Source organism: Mesoplodon densirostris, chromosome 19 (assembly GCF_025265405.1).
Source record: "Mesoplodon densirostris isolate mMesDen1 chromosome 19, mMesDen1 primary haplotype, whole genome shotgun sequence".
Lineage (NCBI taxonomy): Eukaryota > Metazoa > Chordata > Mammalia > Artiodactyla > Ziphiidae > Mesoplodon > Mesoplodon densirostris.
The window spans coordinates 9,861,796-9,888,392 of NC_082679.1; the positions used below are offsets into that span (position 1 = coordinate 9,861,796).

A 26,597-nucleotide genomic window follows, 5' to 3' on the forward strand; every position below is an offset into this window, starting at 1 on the left:
TAGTATATGCCCTTAAAAGTCTCTCTCTTCTGCGCCTTCCCTCCCACTCTACTCCCCTCACCCTTACAGGTCACCATTATTGTTGGTTTCTTTATGTACTTCCAACGTTTCTATAAAACGCAAACACGTGTGAAAACATCTTAATTTTCTTTCTTAGACAGAAGTAAGCCTAGTATATATACTGTTCTGTGCCTTGTGTGGTCATGTCATTATCTGGAGGTCTTTTCTATATCAGTGTAGAGAGCAGCCTCATTCGTTTTTATAGCCGTGTAGTATTCTCATATAGTGTCCACATAAAAAAATTAATAGACTTTTTTTTAGAGAAATTTTAAGTTTATAGAAAAATTGATGGGAAAGTACAGAGAGTTCCCACATACCCCCTCACCCCCCCCACAGTTTCTGCAATTACTTATATCTTGCATTAATGAGTGCGGTACATTTGTTACAACTGATGAACTAATATTGAGATACCATTATTAACTAAAGTCACAGTTTACATTAGGCTTCTCTCTGTGTGTTTACAGGCTATGGGTGTGATGTGTCCATAATTACTATTCTACAGAATAATTTCACTGCCCTGAAAGGCCCTCTGTGCTCCCCCTTTTCATCCCTTTCTTTCCCCAACCCCTGGCAACCTCTGACCTTTTTACCGTCTCCGTAGCTTTGCCTTTTCTAGAATGTCATATAGTTGGACTCATACAGTATGTAGCTGAAATAGAAAAATCCACAGTTCTCCTCGTGTGTTTGGAAAACGCAGTTCTTCATCCTGTGCGTCTCCTTTACTCCTCACACAAAGCCCTTCACTGCTGGCCACCAAATATGTGGAAGATTTTCTCCACACCGAGCAGTTCTCTGCCAGCTGGGTGTCCTACAGTTTAGCTCAGTTCTGACACTGTCTACCTGGAGATACCGTCAGATCCCACAGGTTAAGGGCTCGCAGCGCCGCCCCATCGCACACACACTGCAGGCGCCAGTCGCAAGCCCAGGTAATCCCCTGTGCTCTGACCAGCCGGCTATAGGTCAGGACCTCCAATGACCCCTTCCTCAGGTTTGATTATTTTGCTAGCGCAGCTCACAGAACTCAGGGAAACACTTACTTCTGCTTACCAGTTCATTAAAGGATATGATAAAGGACACGGATGAAGAGGTACATAGGGCAAGGTCTGGGAGGGGCCTGAGCGCAGGAGCTTCTGTTCCTGTGGAGCTGGGGTATGTCACCCTCCCGGTGTGGATGTGTTCGCCAGCCTGGAAGCTCCCCAAACCCCGGTACTCGTGTTGGGATTTTATGGAGGCTTCTCACATAGGCATGATCACTTATTAACTCCATTTCCAGCCCCTCTCCCCTCTGGAGGATCGGGGGTGGGGCTGAAAATTACAAGCTTCTAATCCTGGCTTGGACTTCCTGGCTCCCAGCCCCCATCCAGGAGCCATCCAGAGTTACCTCAGAGGAACAAAAGATGCTCCTGCTGTTCTTATCGCTTAGGAATTTACAAGGGTTCGGAGCTCTGTGCCTTTTTGGCTTCGTTGGATCTTCGTTGCTGCACACGGACTTTCTCTACTTGCGGCAAGTGGGGGCTACTCTTCGTTGCGGTGCATGGGCTTCTCATTGCGGTGGCTTCTCTTGTTGTGGAGCACGGGCTTCAGTAGTTGTGGCTCACGGGCTCTAGAGTGCAGGCTCAGTAGTTGTGGTGCACGGGCTTAGTTGCTCCGTGGCATGTTGGATCTTCCCGGACCAGGGGTCAAACCCGCGTCCCCTGCATTGGCAGGCGGATTCTTTTTTTTTTTTTTTTTTTTGCAGTACGAGGGCCTCTCACTGTTGTGGCCTCTCCCGTTGCGGAGCATAGGCTCCGGACGCACAGGCTCAGCGGCCATGGCTCACGGGCCCAGCCGCTCCGCGGCATGCGGGATCCTTCCCGGACTGGGGCACGAACCCACGTCCCCTGCATCGGCAGGCGGGCTCTCAACCACTGCGCCACCAGGGAAGCCCTGGCAGGCGGATTCTTAACCACTGTGCCACCAGGGAAGTCCTAGCAATAGGCTTTTAAGGTTCCTCTATGTCTTTTCATATTTTGGTAATTCATTTGCTGTTTCAGCTATATAGTATTTTCATTTTCAGCTGTATAATATTCTACCATGTAGATGGACCAGCTCTGTAGCCCCCTAATGGTGCACACTTGGGTGGATTTCCAAGCTTTTGCTGGTACCAGCAACACTCCTACTACTGCCCTGTACCCCAGGAATGGGTATTTAGGCCAAAGGGTAAATGTATTTGTAATTCTGTGCCCTCCCTGGGGGTGTGTTACCTCTATACTGTTTGACTATTTGGAAAAATGTATTTATGTATTAATTGAATATTAAAACAAAAGCAAGTATAAAAATTGCTCTTTTTGCTGTGGGAAGTAGCACAGTGGAGTACAGAGAGCCCAGCCAGGTGAGACAGACCCACTGAAGGAGCTGTCTCTCCTCCTCGCCAGCCGTGTGATCTTGGGCAACGCTGGTCTGTTTCCCACTCCGCGTAATGGATTGAAAATAACTGCCTTACAGGATCTCTCAGGAGAGCTTCTGAACATAAAGGGCTTTGGACAGTGCCTGGAATGCAGCTGGGACCCCACACAGGGAATATTTCCCATGTCTTTACATCCAAACTAGGGAATGTTTTGGACCCATTAAGTAAATGAGATCGACCTCCGTCTGCGGATGTGGAAGGACGTCCTGGTTGTACTGTGGAGCAAAAGTGAAGGCAAGGAAGCGGCTACAGCATGCTAACTTGTGTGTTCTGAACAAATGATTAATAACAATAACAGGGCTTCCCTGGTGGCGCAGTAGTTGAGAGTCCGCCTGCAGATGCAGGGGACGCGGGTTCGTGCCCCGGTCCGGGAAGGATCCCACACGCCGCAGAGCGGCTGGGCCCGTGAGCCATGGCCGCTGAGCCTGTGCGTCCGGAGCCTGTGCTCCGCAACGGGAGAGGCCACAACAGTGAGAGGCCCACGTACCGCAAAAAAACCAACAAACAAAAAACCCCCAAAACCAATAACAATAATAATCCCTGCTGCAGTGAGAGGAAAGCAACAAAGCCCATGCAAAAAACACAGAATTAGAAAAATGAGTTTCTTTCAAAAATATAAATCAACGTTTAATCAACAAACATTGCTCACTAGACTTTGAAGGCTAAGAAAATGCCTCAAGACAAATAATTTATTTCCACTCAACTCAATATCAAGTTCCAAAGAGAAAAAAAATCAGCTTTTTCCTGTTCCTTTATTCCACACACAGACGGTCCCTTTTAATGATTTAGTTGTTTCAACTACCTTTGAAACAGTTAATTACGTGTCAAAAAAACCCCAGTGCCTAATGGGAAAATGAATGGCCACTGTGAAGTTGGGTTAGTTGTGGTAAGAGATTCAGCAGTCAGGGTCCGGAGCTTTTTCCTTTTGAAGGTGCGCTACATGAAAAACCTTCAAAGCTCCATTTTTCTTGGTAGTGGGAGCTGACTGCTTCATGAGGTTGTCTTCCTGTGGTTGGGAAAATGGTATTTTTGGTTTTTCTCTCTCTCGAACCTGGCCAAACTCTGTGCACCGACCTCCCTCTCAGAAGAGCTAACATTTCTTAAATAGACTTCTAAGTGCCAGGCGTGGCACTTAGCGTGGACTCGTTTAATTGTCAGCTTAATTGTCAATTGTCCCCCACTTTACAGATGAGGAGACCGAGGCCCAGAGAGATGAAAACCATTGGCCCAGGGTAACTCAGGTGGGAAGTGGGGCCTGAACCTAACTGGTCAGGCTCCCAACCTCTGGCTCTTAGTCAGAAAAGATGTGTTAAGATGCACCCACCAAGCAAGGGTTACCGCCAGGGGACATTTTGGGGGAGGTTGAGAACATTCATTCCTCTATACATTAGAGTTTGGAATTCTTGGAGTCAGCAAATGAAATTAATCTAAAACATGACCCCTCCTTCCCCTGACCCGAATGTCTCTCACCCCAGCCCTGAGGAGGCCGGGCGGTACCTGGAGACATACAAGGCTTACGAGCAGAAGCCGGCGGACCTCCTGATGGAAAAGCTGGAGCAGGACTTCGTCTCCCGGGTGAGGCCACCTCACCTCCCTGCCTGGGCCTCCCCCCAGCTCCTCCTTGGGGGTTTGAGCTGCAGTTCTGATCCCGAGTCATACCTCTCCCTCCCCCGACCCCACCCTCAGCTTCCAGTCCCTTCTCCAGCCCAAACAGCGAGAGGGGTCTTCCTAAGCACAAACCTGATCCTGCCCTTTCCTGCTCAAAACCCTCCCATGGCTCCCCAGTGCCCTCACCATGCTCTCCAAGGCCTTGCCTATTTGACCCGGCAGCCCCGTCTGCCCCCTGCCCCCGCATTCTGTCGCTTCTCTGTGCCTGTTCCCTCTGCGTTGATTAGCTGCCTAATCCCATCTTTCCCCCATCTCAGCCCCAATGCTTCCTTCTCCAGGAAGTCCTCCCGGATCCCCAGGCCAGGTCAGGGGCCCCCCGCTGGGCTCCCTCAGTCCCAGCCCTATCTGGGTCACCATGTCTGGAACTGATTTGTCTCCCAAACTGGACTGGGAGCCCCAGGAGGGCAGGGCTGGGGCTGTCTCGATCCCTGCTGTGTCCCCAACACCACTGAACACTCAGTGAGCGCTCAGGGAATATTTGCTGAATGAATTGTTGAATCTGGGCTCCAATGATAGAGTAACGGAGGATGTCCACAGCCACCCCTGAGGTGGGTACTATGAGGACCCCATTTGCCTGCAAACGGAGGCCCAGAGAGGTCAGTTCCCTTGCCCAGGGTGTCACAGGGAGTAAGCAGCGGGGCCTGGTTTTGAACTCGGGTCCAACTTCAGAGCCTACGGTCTGTGCCCAGGGCAGAACCAACTCAAGATAAATGGCGTTTATCTTCGAATCACATGACCAACACCCTCTCAGCTAGTTGGGGATCACTCTGAGATGACCTTTTTTTAAAAAAATTAATTATTATTTAGTTTCGGCTGTGTTGGGTCTCTGTTGCTGCGCATGGGCTTTCTCTAGTTGCAGCGAGCGGGGGCTACTCTTCGTTGTGGTGCGCGGGCTTCTCATTGCAGTGGCTTCTCTTAATGCAGAGCACGGGCTCTAGGTGCGTGGACTTCAGTAGTTGTGGCACATGGGCTCAGTAGTTGTGGCTCGCAGGCTCTAGAGCACAGGCTCAGTTGTTGTAGCGCACGGGCTTAGTTGCTCCGCGGCATGTGGGATCTTCCTGGACCAGGGCTCAAACCCATGTCCCCTGCCTTGGCAGGCAGATTCTTAACCTTTGTGCCACCAGGGAAGTCCCTGAAATGACCTTTTAATCATCAGAACACATAATCAAAAAACATGCCCCCAAAGCATTTACTGAGCTCCTCCCGCATGCAGGGCAGTCTGGGGACACAGCAGTGACCCAGTGCTGCCCTCACAGACTCAGTCTTGTTCTCCTTTCTTCCAATCCACCTCTGCCCCCTCCTTCCCTTCCAGGTGACTGACTGTCTGACCACCGTGAAGTCAGTCAACAAAACAGACAGTCAGACCCTCCTGACTACTTTTGGGGTAAGGAACAATTCCCTTGTGCCGACTGGCATTTCTACCCCCTTTGCTTTTTGAGGAAGCCCCCTGCGTACTCCCTTCTACCTCCCTGTCCCCTCCCCCATCCTTCCTGCCTCCCCTGCCCTCCTGCAGGATATCAGTTCCTTCCAGGAATATCTTACACCCCTGATCAGCTGGGGCAGGGGAGAGTTTTGTGTTCAACTCCCCTGACCGTTCGCTCCTACCTTCCTCAGTCTCTGGAACAGCTCATAGCTGCATCGCGGGAAGATCTGGCCTTGTGCCCAGGCCTGGGGCCCCAGAAGGTAAGAGCCCTGGGCATGGGCTTGAGGGGTTGGGGGCAGGAGGGAGCCCCAAATAAATGGGACTCAGACCCCAAAGTTCTGAGGTTTCAGAAGGCCCACAGTGCCTCTCCTACAGATGGGGAAAACCGAGGCCCAGAGAGGGTGTGGACCAGCCCAACCTCACACAGCCAGTCTGGGATAGAATCCAGATCAGGCTACTTCTCTCCTAGCCCCCCAAGTCCCCTCCAAGCTAGGAGGAAAAGAACCAAAAGCCCACTCTGATGTATCAAACAAACGGCTCATTTAATGACCTCTTCCTTTTCTTTCTCCCTCCCCTTCAGGCTCGAAGGTTGTTTGATGTCTTACACGAGCCCTTCTTGAAAGTGCCCCGATGACCTCTGCTGCCAAGGAGGCCCTTGGTGTAACAATAAAGCACTTTCCTCGTCCAGGCTCAGGCTGGTGTGCTGGTGTGGTCCGTGGGAGTGGGGGTCTTCTCTGCTCCGCCTTCTGATGGCCCAGGTGGCCACTTCCAGCTTGTCTTGAGTTACAGTCGTCAGTTTCCCTGGCGGAGACTTACATGGGATCCTGCTGCGGCTTCTTCTTCCTCTTCCTCTCCTGTCCCGTGGGAGCCACCTCCCCAGACTCGGGACTCAGCAGTGGCTCTGGCATCTCCTCCTGGGATGCTGTCTCTGGCGCCCAGCTTTCCCGGCCCTGCTTCTTCTTCTTCTTCTTGGCGGATGCCGGATCGGCCCCGGCCTCAGACTGCCCCTCGCGTGGCAGCTCAGGCTCCATCATCTCACCCTGTGGGCTGATTATCTCAGTCCCTGGCTCTGTCGCTTTGTGCCCTCTTTCTTTCTTCTTCTTCTTCTTGGTGGATGCTGCAGCTGCCTGAGGCTCGGGCTCCATCCCCTCTTCCTGTGACTCCACCACCTCGGTCCCTGGCTCCACCACTGCATTTTGTCGTTTTTCTTTCTTCCTTCTCTTTTTGGGGGAAGCCGGAACTGCCCCAGCCTGCGGCTCCACTTCACGTGGCAGCTCAGCCTCTATCATCTCCCCTGGGAGCTCCAGAGGGTTCCTCTCTGGCTCTATAACCTCAGTCCCTGGCTCCCTCATCACTTTGTACCCCTTTTCTTTTTTCTTCTTCTTCGAGGACGGCAGTGGGATGGCTTCCTCCTGTGGCTCCATCTTCACCTGCAGCTGAGGCTCAGCTCTCGTCCCCTCCACGGGTTCCATCCCTTCTGTCCCCTTCTGCTGCTTCCTCTTCTTGCTGGGGGATAAGACTGTCTCTTCCAGAGGCTCACTTTTAACCATGAGTTCCAGCTCCACTGTCTTTGCTTCTGACTCCAGCACCCCCATTTCTGGCTTGACCATTTCTACCTCTTTGGGCTTCTTTTTCCTCTTCTTGGTGGTGGCTGGGGACAGTGCTCCCAGAGGCTCCAACGTCTCAGCAGCAGGCTCTGTTGCCAGTGGCTCTGTCACCTCCAGGTCTTTCAGCTGCTGCTTTTTTTTCTTCTTCCCCACATCCACCTCTGAGGACCCCAAAGCTGTGTCCACCTCCAGGGCCCCAGGCTCATTCACTGCCTCCTGAGGAACTGAGGCCTCTGGCACATGCCTCTTCTTTTTCCTCTTCCTGGAGGCCAGTGACTTCAACGCCAAGACTGACCCAGGCCCTGTGACTGGTGGGCTGCCTCCAAAGGCACAGAATCGAGGCTTCAGGCCAGGGGGGATCTGTGGTGGGGGATTTGCTGGAATGGGCTGCAGCAGGGTCCCTGTTAGGGATTCCTGGGGACCCTCAAAGATCCTCAGGCTGCCCTGTAGCGCCGGGGCAGAGGTAAGTCCCCCTCCCGCCTCTGCTGATGGGGCCAGCAGGGTTGCTCCTCCTCCAGCCTGAGGGCCACTGCTGCTGAGGACCCGGTAGCGGTGCCGCTTGCCTGCCAACTTGCCCTTCAAGATCCGGGAGCCAGAGAGAGGCACGAGTCGCCCATTGAGGCTGAAGGGAGAAAGGGGGAGCGCAGAAACTTGGTCAGATTCTCTTGGTGAGACGGGACAGCGGCTGAGAAGCAGCATTTCTGGGTTCACCAGGAAAGCCCCTCTTAAGTTTCCCCCAGGTTCAGCCACTGGGGTGAGGAGTATTCCTGCTAAGTGGGATGGGACCACTCACCAGTCTGGGGCGAAGTCTACAGGGGCCTGGATAAGCCACAGTTCTGTATCTGGGCCGGTCAACGCCTCCAAAGAGAAACGAGTGTGCTCTGAGGCTGGGGGTGTCGCAGTAAAGTTGGGGGGACAAGAAAACCGAGCAGCACCTGCAGAAGGGGAAACGGGAGTCTGCTGACACTTAACTGCTGGTCCAATCCTCCAGGGCGCCTATTGGTCCATTGGTCCCAACTTCCTGAGGGTCCCAATCTTCTTACCGCGACTTTCCTCTCTCCCGTCCGTCCACCATAGGCGCACCTATATCCGCCGACCCAACGCTTGTTCTCTCTACTGCTGTTCCCGCCCCCCACACCAAAATATCTTCTCTCTATCCTAATTCCTCGCCCCCCCTACACGCCATTCGCCAGGGGATACACTCTCCGCTGATCCTGCCTCCGAGGATGTCCCTTTTTCCGTCCGAACGCTCCAGGGTACCCCTTTTTCTCCTCCCGCCAGACAACTCTCTGCACCCTGTCGGCCCGCCGTGAAGCAACTCACCGCCGGACGGGGTCCCCGCCATCCCGGGACCCATGCCTCAGACCTAGCTGCCAGAGCCACTCAGGCCCCGTCGCCGACCACGTGGAACCAAAGGGGTGGGGCCTCATCTGGGAGCGTCCATGTGGCACCAGGGCGCGGGAGGTGTCGCTCGGAGACCCCTCGCTCTGTGAGTACAAGTGGGGGAAATTTCCACTTGTGCACAGCAGACTACCGAGAAAGCCATCTTTCACCCAAAGTCTGCTCCCAAAAGCAGCTGAATCGCCTGTTTGGCGGGAGTTAGAGCCGCACCAGATCGCGGCGGGTATCCCCACAGTCTCAGACATGAATTGCTCCAACGTTGCCTTAAAGGGGCAGCCACATTCACAGGACCTACTCTTAAAGAGACAGGAAGATCGATTGGACTGAAATTCTTAGAGAGGCAGGTAAGAGTCTAGGTCGGCAGGACTGTGCTTTCGGTGTTACAATCCCTTCCAGGGAGGCCCAGATGCCTCAGAAATTCAGAACTTGAGTGAGAGAGGTGGGAAAATGGAGGAATGGGGGTAATTCCTCCCGAGGGTGTTAACTATTAGTCAGGGGCGGGGCTCTGGGCTCCAGGGAAGCGGGAAATATAGGGGGAGGAGCCTGTGGACTCCCGAGCTGGACACGCGTGGGGCGGTGCGGGCTAAGGGGCGGGGCTGTGGCCCAAAAGACGGGTAGATGCCCTCGAGGATTTAATCTCGTGTGTGTGGGGACATTTCCAAAGGCTTTGAGGAAGGGAGAGAGAGTAGGCGTCCTGATTAGCGCCCCTTCCCTGCCCTGGGGTGCGTGTAAGCAGCGGCACGTGAACGCAGATTTGGGGGACACGCCCACGCCCCTTCGCACGGGGACCGCACAGCGTAGGGCGACGGGCGGAGCCGCGGGACGGTGGCTAGACTGGGTGATCCGACTGCATTCCTGACCGGTGTGTCAGCGCTGATTCCCGCCCCCTCTGCCGAGATTTCGGATCCTACTTTAGAACTGGGGCGCCCACCTTCTCAGCGAGCCAGCGGCTGCTCAGAGAGGAGGAGGGTCAGGGGAAGAGGACGTGTTGCCTCCTCCCGGGATCGCCAGACAGTTCCCGCGCGTGGGCGGGACACTCGGGCCCTGCCCCTGCGTGCTCCGGGACTACAATTCCCAGAGGACGCGAGGCTGGGAGGCGCCCGACGTCGGTCGTGGAAGCTGCTGGGAATCGTAGTCCCAGTCTCCAACTTTGGGAGCCGTTGTGGGAAATTCTGTAAAGATCCCAACCACCCTTTTTACCAACGGAGAGATTGAGGCTCAGAGACCCGAGGGGATACTGATTTTAGCGATGACCTCTTCTCGTCTTGGGGGCGGGATTTGTGAGTCTCCCCCAGCCTCTATAACTTTCTACCTCTTTGGTGGCGTCCAAATCTTCTTTCAAGAAGGGGGAAACTGAGCCTGGAGGAGTGGGGCAGGGACTCAGGAGTTCGTCTCCTGCAGCCACAGCGAGGTAAGAGTCTGGATTCTATTTACGATTTACGTAGCCAGGTCACCCTTGACCTTTCGACCTCTCCCTTCCTATCTGTGAAATGGACTTTGGGTCAATCCAAATGGGAACGTACCCATCTACGTCCTGCCCCTCCGGGACTACAAGTCCCAAGGTGCTCGAGGCGACCCCGGCTCCCCCTCCCCTCCGGGACCCGCCTCCCTCCGGTCCGAGTCACGTCGTCTAACCTGTTCCCGGCGACTGCCCCGCCCCGTCCTCCGCTCCCCGCCGCCGGAGCCGGAGCCGGAGCCGGAGGAGGACCCCCGGTGCCAAGATCTGCCCCGGATCCGTGAGTTACATCTCCCCCCACCCCGGGGTTCAGCGGCCCCGGTGGAGCCCGACACTCGCCTCCCTGGGAGGGTCGAGAGGAGACTCGGATGCCAGGTCCCAGGGCGGAATTGGGGGACTCCAGGAACGTTAGAAAGCTAGAACTTGGATGCCTGATTTACTGGGCAGAAGGAAAAGGGGCTCGGATGCCTGAGTTCTTGGAATGGAGGGCTCAGACACCTTGGTCCCGGGGAGACGTTCGGAGACGTTCGGAAACGTCGGGACGTTTCAGTCCCTCGAAATGGGAGCTCTCGGAAGCCTGAGTCCTTGAGTAGAACTGCGTTATTGGATCTCTTGGGGAGAAATGGGAGACTCGGACTGCTGGGGCTCTGGAATGGGCGGCCATCCCTACCACCCTTCAGCTGCCTTCTCGACCTAGCCTTTAGGTCTCCGAGCAGAATTAGGGGTGGGGTGGGGATAGTGGAACCCGGGTTCCTGAAATGAAGCAGAACAAACACCCAGGGTCCCTCTGGAGGCTGTGTCCCGCCGTTCCCCCCACTTTCTGGCTCTGGGGCCGGGGCCAAGGTGGCAGGAGGGGCGTAGGACAGGTCTCCAACCTCCCCTGTGCTGCTGCGCGATCCCCAACATGTCATTAACCGGGGCGTCAGACCTGCCTAAGCAGAGGGACCTCCGCCCCAGGGCGCCCCCTGGAACCTCCTATTGTCCCATAAAGGTGGGAGATATCTGGGATTTGCAAAGGGCGTTCTAGAATCCAGGGCAGAATTCCAGAAGGTGGGGTTGGATTCTGGGGGGCTTGCATGGAGGACACAATACAGCCATTACACAGAGAGGACGGAGGTAAACTGAGGCTTAGAGGTCACACTGGCAGCAGAGTTGGGGGTCAGGATTTGCCCTCCCCCTTCCTCAGCAGCTCTCTGGGCGTCGGGATACCATCCACACCCACCGGATTTTCTGACTCACTTCTCTCCTAGGGCTCCTGGCCCTGACCCTGAGGTGAAAAATGTCACCTCCACTCCCATCTGTCTGACCTGAGGTAGTGTGGGAGATAAGGGAGAATAGAGGCTAATTCTGGAGGCGTGTGTCTGTCCTTGAAACTGGGGGAGGGCAGGGCTTGGCACCTCCCTCCGCCCGACTCCCCCTTCTCTCCATCTCCATGAGTCATGTGAAGGGATTAAACAAGGGGTGGGGCAGGGGGTTCTGATGAGAGAGGGAAGAACTTCCTAATGTCTGGGCTTGAAGGGCATTTGGTGGTAGCCCGAGATGAAATAAAAAATAATAACTGTGGCTGCCAAGAGCTCACAGCATGCCAGACTCAGGGCTGGCAGGTAATGGATGGTTCCCATTGTCTACAGAAGTCTCTGGCAACTGCCCAAAGGTCTCACTTCCATTGAGGTTTGCTGAGTCCAGCCCAGGGAATGACTTCTTTCTAGTCCAATGGGGAAACTGAGGCTGAAGTGCAGGCACAACGCACACCCTAGGCTTTTGCCACCTTCTGTCTGGAATCTTCCAGGGATTCCTATGCCCTGGAATGGGCCAGAACTGGGGATGGCTAGAACTCAGGAAAGCAGGGGAGGATTTAGCATTCTGAGATTCAAGGGCCGAAGTCAAGATTCCAGGGGTTAAAGCTCGGGGCTTCTAGAATCTCAGAAAGATTTGAAAGGGCTGTTTTGGAGGAAAAAAATTACTTTGGTTTTGAGCCCTCAGTCTGTTCCAGGCCTGGGAATTAGGAATCTTATACGTGTGAACTTTATTTTGTACCCTTCCCTGTTCTAAACTCTCTATATAAATTATGTCATTCAAACCTCACACTTCTTTGAGGTGAAGGTATTAATTCCCCCATTATACACACAAGGAAACTGAGGCACAGAGAAGCTAAATAACTAGCAGAAGGTAGAGATTTAAAGAGGGGGAAGGCCCTAGCTCATTCCACAGACGTCCACAGAGGGGGGAAACCAAGTCCCAGACAGGGTGGAGCCTCTGCCAACGTCTGTCTATGCGGACAGAGCTGGGGGATTCCAATCTGGGTATTCCCAAACCAGCCTGGCGCTCTGACCCGGTTCCTACTCAGGATGATTGCTCCAGGAACCCCCCACCCCTGATTTTTTTTTTTTTTTTTTTGTGGTACGCGGGCCTCTCACTGTTGTGGCCTCTCCCGTTGCGGAGCACAGGCTCCGGACGCGCAGGCTCAGCGGCCATGGCTCACGGGCCCAGCCGCTCCACGGCATGAGGGATCTTCCCGGACCGGGGCACGAACCCGTGTCCCCTGAATCGGCAGGCGGACTCTCAACCACTGCGCCACCAGGGAAGCCCCCCACCCCTGATTTTTAACCCCAAAGAACCTGGCTGGGGTGCAGAAGATGCCAGGGAGGGAGACCTAAGGGCGGAGGAGAGTGGAGCCCGGCGGAGAGGACGTGGGGGTGGAGGACAGGGGCCTGGGGCAGAGGCGCGGTCCGCGCCACCCTTGACCCCCCGCCGGGCCCCCGCTCCCCTGCCGCGGGAGATGAGGCACCTGCCCGGGCCCGCTGCGCATTCCCCTGCTCTGAGCTCAGGAGCTGTCCGTCCGCCCCGCTGCGGTCGGGCCGTGACCTGGAGCGTCCCCTGGCGGCCCTGACGCCCCTTTCGCCCGCCTCAGACCCGGGACGGGCCCACGCCTAGCCTTGGCATTTCCTTGGACCCAGAGGATGTCAGCGTCTTAGAATTTGGGGATCATGAAATCCCCAAAAGAACCATTCGCTACCAGAATGCTGGCCCTGGAGGTAGCATAGATTGTTCATTTTTATATTTTAACGAACACAGAGGGTTTCCTGTGTATCTCTCAGATTCTAAGGCGGGGTCTTACCTGGACCAGGGATCGAACCCTGTGCCCCCTTCAGTGAGAGCTCAGAGTGTTAGCCACTGCACCGCCAGGGAAGTCCCCTATAGTCTCTACTTGTTGAGGCCTCAATTCTCAGAACTTTGATTCTTCTTGCACCTCCTGGCCAGTTGGATCCTCACAACTGTCCTCTGAGGTAGACTGCTATTTATCCTCATTTTACAGATCAGGAAACTGAGGCAGTCTTGTCAGGTGGGACAATGGTGCCACCAGATTTGAACCCTCCTTAATTGTGCTTTTAGCAACTCCACTATACCAGACATTCACCTAGACTTTTAGGACTTCGGAATCCTGGGATAGATAGAACTCAGTGCAGGAAGACAGAGAAATCTAGGCTAGCCAAAGGGGAGAATTCTAGAATGTTCCAAAGATAGAATCTTGGACTGAGAACTTTCAAACAATAGACTCTCAAGCCGAGGGTTTTAGCCTCTATCGAAATTTAATTACAACCTCAAGGCCCTTATCATTTCAGAATCTAGGCCTCTGAGAGATTGAAGAGGCCTCTCAGAATAGCTGATTTGCCTCCTCCTTTCACAATCGGGGAAACTGAGGCCCAAGGAGTGGAGGGGACTCAGCCCAAGGTCACACAATCCTAACACACCCAGATGAGCCACCAGCCCCAACAGGTTCTGTTCTGAGGCTTCCCAGACTGAGGCCAGAATCAGCACGCCCCAGCCTGCCCTGCGGCCCATGCCTGCACCCCAAGTCACAGCTAAGTGGTCGGTTGATGTAGTGGGGAGGTGGCAGAGCTGGTGGGCGTGGTGGCTACCATGGAGATGGGGATGGTGCTGGCCTGACTAGTTCCTGGTGGCCTGGCTCCTTCCCACTGCGTTGGCGGCCACAGTGGCCCAGCCACCCCTGGCCAACTCCCTGTTCTTCCTGTTGACGCTGGGTCTGTGTGAACACGCTGAGTCTCCTCTGGGTGGGGACTCTGGGGAGAGAGAGCTGAGTGGTCCCCGTCCTCTGCAGCCCCTCCAGACTGATGGAGATGCCCCAGAATAACAAGTTAGGTACAGGTGTGAAATCTAGTATGCCGACTTCTTGCAGGGTGACCTGGAACAAATGTTTCTGAGCCCTACTTTCTTTTTTTGCTATGGAGGTTTTGATCATGGGATAAGGTATTAGCTGTAAAGCACTTTGCACAATTCTAGGGGGCAGTGTTCTCTCAATAAATGGTTGTTTTATTTCATTATACCCTCGAGTAACTAGCAAAGGTCCTGGCACATAGTAGGCAGCACCATCATTATTTTTGAAAAGATCCCCAGCATCTTGCAGTGTCTCTTTGTCCCTAGTAGGCATTCAGTAATTGATAGTTATTGTTATTGCAACCTCTGTTCACTATAATATCTGTCACATAGTAGGTGGTCAATGGATAATTGTTGAAGGAATGATCACGTCTTATTAGGGCTGAGATAGAGAGATGGACTAGGAGCCACGTAAAGAGAGTGAATTGTCCTTAGCCTTCCTGGAGGGCTTCGCAGGAGTTGGCATTTCCCAGCAGGGGAAGTGGTGGGTCATAGCGCTTCCAGTGGAAGGAAGTAGGAGAGTAAAAGCACCTTCCGGCTCCTCAAGGCCCCAGGTTCCCTGTGGGCGGGCTCTGAGCAGGCTCTCCCCCGCCCCCCCTCCCCAAACGCAGGCGCCCCGCTGCGGCCAGCCGGCACCATGGACAGCGAGGCGTTGCCGAGCTCGCAGAACCTTCTGGACCTGAACTTCCAGTGTGAGCTGGGGTAGGGGGCGGGGTGGGGCGGGGCGGGGCAGGGCCCGGCTCTCGGGGCGGGGCGGGGGGGAGCCTGGGCCCTGCCCAGAAATCCGGGTCCTCACTGCTACTCCCGGCCGCCCAGCTCTAGCCGCGAAGCACATGGACCTGAAGAATATGGAGCTGGACACGGCGGCGGCCAAGGTGGACGAACTGACCAAGCAGTTGGAGTCGCTGTGGTCAGACTTGCCGGCGGCGTCTCTTGGCTCGCAGGCCAGAGCGCCGGCTAGGGTGAGCCTGCTTGCCCTGGTCCCCACCCGGGCCCCCCAAAGTCAGGTTCTTATCTCCAGGAGTTCAGGCAAGCCTGTCCCATGGGGCTGTGCAGGCTGTGGGCTATTTAAAAGCACTTGTGGGATTAGTGGAAGTGGGGATCAGTGGAAGTGGACGTCTGTCAGGACCCTCGGAAGAAAAGGGTTTTTTCCTAAGCGGCACAAAGGCACTGTACATGCAAGCCCCAGCCCTGATTGCAGGGCGCCCTATGCCTCAATCTCTAACCCCGTCCAACTCTCCAGGGTTGATTTTCGATCACCTCTACTGACCTACCAACCCTCTACTATTGTCTCCTTTGACCCCTCAATGTCCCGACCTCCCTACAGCTGTCCCGGTACAGCCTCAGCCCCGTCCCCGAGCCCTTGGGCAGCCGCGGGTCTCCCCGGAAGGCGACCACCGACGGCGCAGACATCTCGTTCGGACGCTCCGAGAGCGCCCCGGCTCTGCTTCCCTACAGCTCGCTGTCCCCTAAGGGACGGCCGTCGTCACCGCGCACCCAGTTCTACCTGCAGCCGGATGCCTACGGCAGCCTGGACCGCGCGGCCTCACCCCGGTCCCGCACCTTCGATGGAGCAGGCAGCCCCCACGGCCGTGCGCCCTCCCCTCGCCCCGGCCCGCTCAGACAGCAGGGTCCCCCCACGCCCTTTGACTTCTTGGGCCGGGCCCGCTCCCCCCGTGTCAGCCCCCTGGCCGAAGGGCCCCAGGCCTTCTTTCCTGAGCGCGGGCCCCCGCCCCGCATGCCGACCGCAGCCTACGATGCGCCGACTGCCTTTGGGAGCCCCCTGCTGGGCCCTGGCGTCAGCGCCTTCGCCCCACCTCTACGCGCGCAAGGTGAACCAGGGGGCCGAACTTGGCGGGTGGGAGTGGCGCAAGGTCCGGGACCAGCTTCGGCCCCCCCGCCCCCCCCATCCTCATGGGCAACCTCTCTCCAGACGACCTAACGCTTCGGCGGCGGCCCCCCAAAGCCTGGAACGAGTCTGACCTGGACGTGGCTTACGAGAAGAAGTCCTCGCAGACAGCGAGCTATGAACGTGAGTGGTGCGAGGCCAAAGGAGTGGGGGACCCGGAGAGGCCTCCCCCAGACCCTAATGATTCCCGCCTCACAGGACTCGATGTCTTCGCGCGGCCTGCTTCACCAGGCCTGCAGCTGTTACCCTGGAGAGAGAGCAGCCTGGATGGGCTGGGGGCCACCAGGAAGGTGAGGGGCTGGAGAAACTTGGGGAGGGGGCTGGTGGGCAAGGCTGGAGTCAGGGCTAGTCTTCCCCTCCTGGCCGCGCCCGCAGTTTCCGTACCCTTCCCCAGGCTCTTCCTTTATCCTGGATTTCCATCCCCTCCCTGACCCTCTTTCCTTTCCCTCCCTTTGTCTTCCCTCTCCTCCTTCTCTCTCTTCTCACCTTTTGCCTTTACCTCCCTCCTCCTTTCCTCCACTCCCTTGTTATTCATTCCCTTATGCCTATCTTCCTCCCACCTGAGCCCCTTCTATCTTCCTTCCTTCCCTCTTTCTCCCCCAGGACGACTTCACCAGTGCCACTCTGCCCCGCAATTACAAGGTCTGCCCTCTGGCCAACGACAGGCGTTCTGATGTGGACAGCTACCGCCGATCGCTGGGCTCCGCGGGGTCATCAGGCACTTTGCCCCGAAGCTGGCAGCCTGTCAGCCGCATCCCCATGCCTCCTTCCAGCCCCCAGGCCCGAAGTGCCCCCCGCCACCGCCCCATCCCCCTCAGCATGATATTCAAGCTGCAGAATGCCTTTTGGGAGCACGGAGCCAGCAGGGCCATGCTCCCTGGCTCCCCCGTCTTCTCTCGAGCTCCCCCGCTTAAGCTGCTTCCCCAGCCCCAGCTGCCTCCGCAGTCCCAGCCACAACTACAGCCTCAGCCTCAGCTTCAAGCCCTTGCCCCAGTCCCCCAACCGCCCCAAGAGACTTGGTCCCCCGTGAGTGAAGGTGAGTCAGCAGTGGCGGTTCTGGAGGGATGGGTGAAGGGAGGGCAGATGGCTGGGGCACAAACCAGCTTGGGGTCCCATCACAACCAAACACCTGTTTCCAGACATTGTCCCTGCAGAGGGCAAGGCCAGAGGAGCTCGGGGATTTGCTCAGGAACTAGGGATAGTACAGTGCTTAAGCATGGACCCTGGAGTCAGACTGGCTGGCTCCACGCTGTGTGACCTTTGGCAAGTCAGTTAACCTCTCTGGACCTCGATTTCCTTGAGTGTAAAAGGTGAATAGTGATAGAACCTACCTTATTGGGGTATGGTACTAGATTTTTTAATCCATATAAAGTCCTTAAAATAGGGCCTGATGTATAGAAAGCCCTCAATAGCTATCATATTAATCATTATAATTATTAATAGTTTTTGGTGTGAGACCAGTGCAGGGCCTGGATTTAAGCAGAGTGGGTTTTGATCCCCTCTCTACCATTGACATGCTGTGTGACTGAGGATAAATTAATTAACCCATCTGAGCTTACATTTTCTCATCTGTGAAGAGAGATTAATAACATTTACTTCATAGATTACGATGGACAGTCAATGAAATCATGTATAAAATGATCATTGTATATTTCTACCTGCTTTAGAAGTTCTGATAGAGAGGCAAGAAACAGAGAGAAGAGACCAACAAGTACCAAGATTCTAGTCCCAGCAATTTTCTTTCTTTCTGTATTTATTTTTGGCTGCCTCGGGTCTTCCTGGCTGTGTGCGGGCTTTCTCTAATGACAGCGAGCAGGGGCGGTGTGCGGGCTTCTCACTGCGGTGGCTTCTCTTATTCTGAGACCGGGCTCCAGTGGTTGTGGCACGTGGGCTCAGTAGTTGTGGTGCACGGGCTTAGTTGCTCCGCGGCATGTGGGATCTTCCCAGACCAGGGATTGAACCCGTGTCCCCTGCATTGGAAGGCAAATTCTTTTTTTTTTTTTTTTTAATTGATTGATTGATTGATTGATTGATTGCTGTGTTGGCTCTTCGTTTCTGTGCGAGGGCTTTCTCTAGTTGCGGCAAGTGGGGGGCCACTCCTCATCGCGGTGCGCGGGCCTCTCACTATCGCGCCCTCTCTTGTTGTGGAGCACAGGCTCCAGACGCGCAGGCTCAGTAATTGTGGCTCACGGGCCTAGTTGCTCCGCGGCATGTGGGATCTTCCCAGACCAGGGCTCGAACTTGTGTCCCCTGCATTGGCAGGCAGATTTTCAACCACTGCACCACCAGGGAAGCCCCGGAAGGCAGATTCTTAACCCCTGCGTCACCAGGGAAGTCCTCAGCAATTTTCTGCCTGAGATATTAGGAGAGGAAATTCTTACAATCTTAGAAAGTCAAGTTTATCATAATGGTAGGAGCAGAGATTCTGGAGTCAGATAGGACTGAGTTCAAATCCCAGCTGTGTGCCTTTAGGCAACTGACTTGCCTTCTGTGAGACTCAGTTTCCCTTTCTGAAACAATGAGATGTTAGCCATATGAACGTCACAAGGTAGTGGTGAGAATTCAGTGATAGGCATGTAAAGCACAAGGCACATGCTAAGTGCTTGTTAAATGGGGGATGTCATAATTGTCTATTATTCACAACCCAGGGAAAGTGTAGCCCAGAGAAAGCAAGGCACTGCCCTGAGGTCACACAGCAAATCAGGCATTTGTTGCAAGTCCTGGAAGTTGTGGGGAGGGAGTCTCTCGGGTCTCTTGGGACCCCTCCTTTGATGGGGCTCTTGCTCCTTCTAGGCCTCCCCAAACCTCCCACTGAGCTGGAGCCTGAGCCGGAGCTGGAGGGGCTGCTGACACCAGGGCTGGAGGCTGGGGACGCAGATGAAGGCGCTGTAGCTCGGCCTCTTAGTCCCACACGGCTGCACCCAGCACTGCCACCCGAGGCACAGTCAGTGCCCGAGCTGGAGGAGGTGGCACGGGTGCTGGCAGAAATTCCACGGCCCCTCAAACGTAGGGGCTCCATGGAGCAGAACCCTGCTGTAGCCCTGCCCCCCAGCCACAAGAAGCAGTACCAGCAGATCATCAGCCGCCTCTTCCATCGTCACAGTGGGCCTGGGGGGCCCGAGCCTGAGCTGTGTCCCATCACTGAGGGGCCTGAGGCCAGGGCAGGGCCCCCTGCTCCAGCCCCACCAGCTCCCATACCACCCCCAGCCCCTCTCCAGAGCAGCCCACCAGAGCAGCCACAGAGCATGGTAAGTAATATAGGAGGAAACTGGGGTATATTACTCAGCATATGGAAGCATCCCTTCCCTTTTAGGACAGAACCTGGAAATTGCATGCATCACATCTGGCGCATCCCACTGGCCAGGAACCCAGCTGCAAGGGAAGCCGGGAAATGTAGTTTTAAATCTAAGTGTACCTGTGCTCAGAAGAAAGGGAGAACATGTATGGAGGGGCGTTCAGAAGTCTTGGCCACCTAGAGATTTTCTCTGCTCCGCTCCAGTAACCTGTCCCCCCAGGGCTTCCCTTCAGGTATCTTAGAGTCTTCCAACCTGGAAATGACTTCGTCTTGGCATGACAGAGGGTTTATTCTGGGGTCTGAAAAGCTTGCCTGAATCAAGGCAGTCACCATTTCTCTCCCTAGTCGCCACAGCCTCTCATGTCCGCCTTCTCTGGGGAGCTGCTCTCTCCTCTTACACCTCAGCAAGCCTGTGCCATGGCTAGAAATGGCCCACCCAGCCCTGACTCAAAATGACCTCTCAGTTCAAGTCCATGGTGTCCTCTGACTTTAGTCAGAGCTTCTTCCATTCAGATGTTCAAGAACAAGTCTCTGGTCTCTGAGGTTGTGGGTGTCGTGGTTAAGTGCAGCAGCAGCAGAGCTAGGCTGCCTGGGTTCAAATCCCAGCTCCACAGCACTTATTGGCTGTGCGACCTTGGGCCAGACACATAGTCTCTCTGTGCCTCAGTTTCCTCATCTGTAGAATGGGGATGAAAATAAGCATAGGGTTGCTGTGAGGATTTAATACATTAATATAGTGCTTAGAATAGTGCCTGGCACTTAACTATTATTATTGTTATCATTTGACCAGGGGCTGGTCTCCTGCTGATCTTGGTCTGGTTTCTGCATCGTGGCTTGGAGGGGGCGGGGTGTAGTCACATGGAACAATCCTGATTGCTCAATGTGGGTAGACAGATGGAGGAGAACAATTCCCAGAGAAAACGTGGGGGCCAGGTTGACCCCCAAATGCGTATTCCCAGGCCCTTCTGAGGGTGGAGCCAAGAAATGTTGAGGCTCAGGATCTTGAAATCAAGAATGGAAGAATGACAGTGTCTTGAAATGGTCAAGTTGCCTCACTGTAGAATCACAAAGTTCTGGCCACAGAGAAACCTGAACACTCACAGAATTCAAAAATTAAATCCTGACATCACAAACTCAGAAGAGTGAAATTTCAGAATTCCAAAACACTGAAGGTTTGCACAGGATCTTAGAATTAAAAAGTTAGTAACACAAACCCTGGTTATTACTGATTCTTGAAGTCCCCAGAACTGAAAATTAAAGACTCATCATTTGAATCTTAAATCATAGATTAGTGCACGAATATGTTATAATACAGAATTTTATTTTAAGTGAACATTTTCCACTAGAAAGGAACACACAAACATAGTAATAGGAAGAAATAGATAAAAGTAGACTAAAGAGGCCCAAATAACAGCATTCAGAGAGAACCACGATTAACATTTTGAGTATTTCCTTCCAATCTTTTGGAATGAAATTCTCACCATGAAATATTCAAGTTCTCAATCATAGAATCTTGGGAATGCAATGTCCTGGGTCCTCAGCAATTTGAAATGGCACAACTTAGCATTTCTGGACTCACACATATTGGAAACTTAGCATCAGAATTTTTAAATGAGTGGCTCGTGGGATCTTCAAATTCCAGAATCTTGAAATCATTGACATCGAAGACCAGAATCACAAATGCTATATGCTCAGAATAAATGAATTTTGTAGGACACTTGAAAATCAAAAATAAGAAGGCACAAGGAATAATATGATAAATATTCTAATTCCAAACATCTGAAATTAACACTTGGTAACATCTTGTCACGTGTGCTTCCTAGCTTTTTTTTTTTTAATATACATAAAAGAAATGAAACTATGGATTGAATATCTGGCTTCCACAATCATCAACCTCATGGTCTCCAAGCTTCCTCTCAGGTCTCAGGGCCCAAGATTCCAAAATCACCCGATTCCCTGAGTGTTGCAGGGAACCAGAGGCTGTGGAACTGAGGGACCCTCCTTCCCATGGCCCTCTGGACTCAGGCTATGTACGTTCCTGGGTTCCAATCTCAGCCCTGTCTAGTTGGATGACCTGGAGTGGCCGCCTGGTCCTTGAGCCTCTGTTTCCCTGCTCTGAGAAATGGGTATATTAGCAATTCCCGCCAAGCCGCTGAAGCCCCGGTCCTGTCCCCCAGGAGATGCGCTCCGTGCTGCGGAAGGCCGGCTCCCCGCGCAAGGTCCGTCGCGCGCGCCTCAGCCCGCTCGTGCTGCTGCTGGACGCCGCGCTGACCGGGGAGCTGGACGTGGTGCAGCAGGCGGTGAAGGAGGTGAGTGCTGCCGGACCGAAGGGCGGGCGGGGTGGGGGCGGCAGACGCTGGATAACAGCCGCGGGACTGAGCCTCTCCGTCCCCCGGCTCGTCCAGATGAACGACCCGAGCCAGCCCAACGAGGAGGGCATCACCGCCCTGCATAACGCCATCTGCGGCGCCAACTACCCCATCGTGGACTTCCTAATCGCGGCGGGTGCCAACGTCAACTCCCCCGACAGCCACGGCTGGTGAGTCCTGACCTCGCGTGGCCGGCGTGGGGCGGGGAAGGCGCTGCGGGCCCCAGTGCGGCCCCTCACGCCTGCCTCCCTCGCCTAGGACACCGTTGCACTGCGCGGCGTCCTGCAACGACACGGCCATCTGCATGGCGCTGGTGCAGCACGGCGCGGCGATCTTCGCCACCACGCTCAGTGACGGCGCCACCGCCATCGAGAAGTGCGACCCCTACCGCGAGGGTTACGTCGACTGCGCCACTTACCTGGCAGGTGCGAGGCAGGGCTGGGGCGCCTCGGTGGGCGGGCTGGGCCACCTCTGGGGGAGGGCGTCGCGGGGACTGGGACGCCCAGCTGGTAGATGTTGGGCGGGGGGAGGCGGCAGACTGCGGCTCCTGAGAGAGGACGCGAGGGGCTGTACCAACCTTGTGGCAGCATCACCGAGGGGGGCCGGAGGGATGGACCACCTGCAGGGGTGGGGCACTGGGCCTCCCACCTGGCAGGTGCAAGAACGGTGTGTGGGCACAGCAGACTGTGCCACCTTCGAGGGAGAGGGGGACAGGGGAACTGTGCCACGCAAGCTGGACACCTGTAGGGAGAAGAGCTGGTGTGGAGACTGCGCCGCTTTATCTGCTTTCTCATCCACGGGGGTGGGGAGTTGGACGTTCCAACTATACCATCTACCTGGCCTAGGGCTGGGCACATGGGCTGTGCTACCTGTGGGAAATACAGCACCACACAGGTGAGAGGTGAGCAGGCCATGGCTTCTGGGGAGGAGCTTGGGGACTCTTCCACTCCTAGTGAGACACGAGGCTGTACCATATATCTCCGGTGGCGGGTGCACATCACTTAAACAGGTGATGGGAGGAACTAGGTAGGCCGTATCCTGGGGAAGTGCGTCGGGTCTGTAGCGCTCACCTGGAGGGGCCAACTCTATTATAAGGCGGGGTTGGGGACCTCAGAGAGTTGGGGTAAGGCAGGCTGTAGGACCTGGGCGTGGGACAATGTATTTGAGAGGTGAGCCTGGAGGACTACACGACAGCCTACTGTGCTGTGGCAGAAAGTGGGTGGGAGCCATGGGGGCTGTAATACCTGCCTTAGTGGTGAGCAGCGGCAGGCCAGGACTGGACCGCTGGGGCAGGACGTAGACCGTCCACTGAAGCTTTGGGAAGGGGGATTGGGACCACCTTTGTCACAGGTAGATGAAGCCTATGAGATAAGAAGATTGTACCTCCTACCTGCCTGGACTTGGAGGGTTCTGTGAGGATGAAGTAGAGATTGAACAGCACACTTGGGGGTGGAGGGGTGGTGGAGAGGAGGAGAAACTGGAACACGGTGGACTGAACCATTAAAGGGGGGGAGCATGGTGGACTGTACCATCTGGAAAGGGGGCTAAATCCTTGATGGGATTAAAGGGGGGTTCGGGTGGCCTATACTATCTGGAAAATTATTACATCCTCTTTGAGACTATCTTTTGGGGAGGGGGCGCAGTGTGCACTGCACCATCTGGAAAGGGGGAGTTGGGACCACTTTGTGGGGAGGAGTAGGGCTAAACCATCTGAAGGAGGGGTTGAGTCATCTTTGGAGACTGTACCACTTACGGGGGTGGGGTGGGGTGCAGACGACTGTACTTCTAGGAGTGATACAGGGACTTAACCAGATATAAGTGGAAATGGGGACCACTGACCCTGCCTCGGGGGTTGGTGGCCCGGCTTGATGCACCCCAGTGTTTTAGAGACTGTCAGTCCTGGCAGCTGGCTCCAGCTCAGGTCCCCCTCTCCAGACAGGGGTACACAACTTTTCAAGTGGCCCATTCCCCAAGGTGAGGCTGGCGCCAAATCTCAGGGTCTGTCCCTGTCCCCAGCGTGTCGTATCCCTGAGTGTTCCCGGCCCCCCTGAACCGGGCGCTGACGATTCTTGCGGTTTCATGTTTCAGACGTGGAGCAGAACATGGGGCTGATGTACAACGGGGTGGTGTACGCTCTCTGGGATTACAGCGCTGAGTTTGGAGACGAGCTGTCCTTCCGCGAGGGCGAGTCGGTCACCGTGCTGCGGAGGGATGGGCCAGAGGAGACGGACTGGTGGTGGGCCGCGCTGCACGGCCAGGAGGGCTACGTGCCCCGTAACTACTTCGGGGTGAGCCCAGAAGCGATATTGTGAGGAAAGGGGTGATCCCACGGGGAAAAGGGCAAGAGAGTGCATTACACTGGGGAGGAGGGGAGGTCAGAAGAGTCCATTATCGGTTGTGGGGAGGTGAGGATGAGCCCATTATAATAACGGGGGGGGTAAGGGAGATCCCCTTTTAGTTAGGGGAGGAAGAGCCACTTACTGGTGGTACTTCGTGGGGTACTCACCAGTACTGCCTTCCTAGTTATTTGATTGGTTCGTGCTCAATCAAGTATTTTTATTATTCCTAATTATATTCATGGGGAGGTAAAGAAGAATGTATTCTAGCCCAGAGGAGTCATGAAGAATCCCATCTTGGTGATGGGGGCAGTTAAAGAATTGTGTATTACAGGCATGGAAGCTTTTGTTACACTGCATTGGGCAGGGTGAGGAAGAATCCATTAATAAAATCGCGGTGGAACTGAGGGAGATACCACTAGGTTAGGGGAGGAGACCAGGAAGATCCCATTATATTCCTGGGAGAGAAGACGATTCCTTTAATTGGGGAATAGGTGGAGGTGGGTCCCAACCAGACAGCCATGGTGGTAGGGAGAGGCGGGCGTCTTTTTTTATGGCCGTATGGGAGACTTGGAAATACTCCATTTCATCAAGCCTGCTGCTGATTGGAAGGCTCCAGCTGGTGCTTGCAGCTGACAGGGGATTCTAGTGTGGTTTGGGAGATACTGGGAGAGTCCATTAGGAAGGGATGGGAGGATGGAGACAGTCCACGTATTTGGGGGTGGGTCAGGTGACTGTATTAAGTTTGGGGTGCAATGAAGGGGTGGGAGCTCCTGGTGTCTGAAGAGCCTGTCTTCCTTCAGCTCTACCCCAGGGTGAAGCCTCAGAGGAATAAGGTCTAGCTGGAGAGAAGGACTTTTCGAAGGGAGACAGGAGAAAGCAGCAGCTGCCTTCATTCCAGAACTCCTCCTCCCGTACTGCTGCATCTCACTGCGCCCCAAATCCTTGCAGGGACGAGGTCCTTGCCAACACCTCTCTGCTTCCCTGGAAGCCCTGGGGAGAAGGAGAAACCCAGCCTTAAATTTAGAAAAACTGCCTTAGCTGTGGGAGGTCGTGGTGAGGCTGGGAATCCTTGGGGGCAAGAGAGACCCCCCCATTTGCCAAGTCACATCCTGTCCAAAGTGCCTCCTGCTCCTACTGCCCCCCACCCGCCCCCCAAAAGCAAGGCAACCCACCATCCCAGCGGAGCTTGGAGTGGGTCACCGCCACTGGATTTTCCCAGGAGTCACCTCCGCCACTATCTCTACCAACAGCCTTCAGCGGCCAGGTGAGGCATATCTCTATCAGCATCCCTGCCCCCTCTCTCCCCAGTCAAGTGCCTTTACACAGTGCCAGTTTTATAACAAAATGGGGACGTTTTTCTTTATAAATAAAGGTAGTTTGCACAGAAATTGACCTTCTCTTTGAACTCCGTTCTCACTTAATAATTCTCCTCATTGTTACTATTTTTGGTAAACCAGTCTTAAAGTAGCCCCTTTGGAAGGGATTTCCCTCATGTGAATCCAATCCTTCCTCTTTCAAATATGCCTGCTTTTTTTTTGTTTTGTTTTGTGATGTCTTGACCTTTTTTTCACGTTTTGGATTCTTCTTTTTAAGCGTCCTTAAGCTTAAAGACATAAAATGTCTGATAATTCTATCATCTGAAGTTTGGTGCTATCTCCTCCTGTAATTTGGTGTGTCTGCTGGTTCTCACTCATGGTGGCTTGTTTCCTCATGTGTATTGAAATTATGGATTGTGAGGTCATCTTCAACAGGGCTTTATCTACTGGAAATCCATGTGGACTTTTTGAGGGTCTGACCCTGAAGAGTGATTCTCCTTCGCTTCTTCCCCACTTTTTTATTTCATAAACTGCCCCTTGAAGATTTTTGACAAATCAGAAGCCTTTCTCTCTTCTGATTTGTATTTCTTTACAAATCATAAAACTTCAACATTGTCATTGTCTGCAATGTCCAAAACAACTCACGTGGGAATTTTAATTATTTTTAATTAATTTAAATTAAATAAAAATTAAGGATTCAATTCCTCAGTCACACTAGCCACTTTTCAAGTGCTCAGTAGCCACATGTGGCTAGTGGCTACCATTTTGGACAGTGCAGATAGAGAACATTTCCATCATCCCAGAAAGTTCTATTGAGTAAAGCTGATATACATTTCCATCATCCAGAAGTTCCATCGTGCCTCTTCACTGTCAATATATGCATGTCTCCTCCCCATAAGGGGTAGCGGCTTCTATCACTGCCGATTAATTTTCATGAATATACTTTAAAAATCAAATGGTACTGGTACTAAGATATTTGTAGTGAAGAAAATCAGTCCTCCTGCTACCTCTCCCTACTCCCATCTGCTTTCCAAAGGCCACCACTTTCAACTGCTATAGCTGTTTCCTCTGGTATTTTCTTGTATGTTTCTAAATATGCTGGCATTGCTATTTCTTGATTTCTCAATTTTAG

The 26,597-nt window shown here is 54.1% G+C and overlaps 3 protein-coding genes across 8 annotated transcripts in view; 2 read left to right on the plus strand and 1 right to left on the minus strand.

The window, feature by feature from the left end:
* The window catches only part of ERCC1 (ERCC excision repair 1, endonuclease non-catalytic subunit), a 45,356-nt gene extending 39,066 nt beyond the window's left edge, over window positions 1-6,290 (plus strand). For all 6 annotated transcript variants that reach the window (XM_060083341.1, XM_060083343.1, XM_060083342.1 and 3 more), the window contains 4 exons: window positions 3,982-4,081; window positions 5,487-5,558; window positions 5,789-5,857; window positions 6,178-6,290. In XM_060083341.1, coding sequence (XP_059939324.1) covers window positions 3,982-4,081; window positions 5,487-5,558; window positions 5,789-5,857; window positions 6,178-6,231 — 295 coding nt within the window. In that variant the 3' untranslated portion in view covers window positions 6,232-6,290. The remainder of the gene's footprint in view (window positions 1-3,981; window positions 4,082-5,486; window positions 5,559-5,788; window positions 5,858-6,177) is intronic.
* On the minus strand, window positions 6,121-8,614 carry POLR1G (RNA polymerase I subunit G). Its single transcript, XM_060083339.1, has 3 exons — window positions 8,528-8,614; window positions 7,998-8,139; window positions 6,121-7,826 (listed from the first exon to the last, which is right to left on the minus strand). Exons 1-3 carry the CDS (start codon window positions 8,559-8,561, stop codon window positions 6,410-6,412), a joined length of 1,593 nt encoding a protein of 530 aa, XP_059939322.1. The 5' UTR covers window positions 8,562-8,614; the 3' UTR covers window positions 6,121-6,409.
* Window positions 8,615-10,223: 1,609 nt separating this feature from the next.
* Window positions 10,224-25,537, plus strand: PPP1R13L (protein phosphatase 1 regulatory subunit 13 like). Its single transcript, XM_060083338.1, has 13 exons — window positions 10,224-10,341; window positions 14,849-14,929; window positions 15,054-15,199; window positions 15,565-16,069; window positions 16,171-16,269; window positions 16,345-16,436; window positions 16,750-17,182; window positions 18,940-19,394; window positions 21,619-21,750; window positions 21,847-21,980; window positions 22,069-22,235; window positions 23,899-24,098; window positions 24,950-25,537. The coding sequence occupies exons 2-13, from the start codon at window positions 14,875-14,877 to the stop codon at window positions 24,986-24,988; spliced, it is 2,457 nt and encodes an 818-aa protein (XP_059939321.1). The 5' UTR covers window positions 10,224-10,341; window positions 14,849-14,874; the 3' UTR covers window positions 24,989-25,537.
* Window positions 25,538-26,597: the final 1,060 nt, after the last annotated feature.

What these genes read in the sequence shown, in the direction of transcription:
- POLR1G (XM_060083339.1), bottom strand. Translation starts at nt 8,561, where the DNA reads ATGGGTCCCGGGATGGCGGGGACCCCGTCCGGCG. An exon ending in GGCGGGGACCCCGTCCGGCG is followed by an intron (nt 8,140 to 8,527) that starts GTGAGTTGCTTC and finishes CCCCTTCTGCAG; the next exon opens with GTGCTGCTCGGTTTTCTTGT. An exon ending in GTAGACTTCGCCCCAGACTG is followed by an intron (nt 7,827 to 7,997) that starts GTGAGTGGTCCC and finishes TTCTCCCTTCAG; the next exon opens with CCTCAATGGGCGACTCGTGC.
- PPP1R13L (XM_060083338.1), top strand. Translation starts at nt 14,875, where the DNA reads ATGGACAGCGAGGCGTTGCCGAGCTCGCAGAACCTTCTGGACCTGAAC. An exon ending in CAGAGCAGCCACAGAGCATG is followed by an intron (nt 19,395 to 21,618) that starts GTAAGTAATATA and finishes CCTGTCCCCCAG; the next exon opens with GAGATGCGCTCCGTGCTGCG. An exon ending in TCCCCCGACAGCCACGGCTG is followed by an intron (nt 21,981 to 22,068) that starts GTGAGTCCTGAC and finishes TCCCTCGCCTAG; the next exon opens with GACACCGTTGCACTGCGCGG.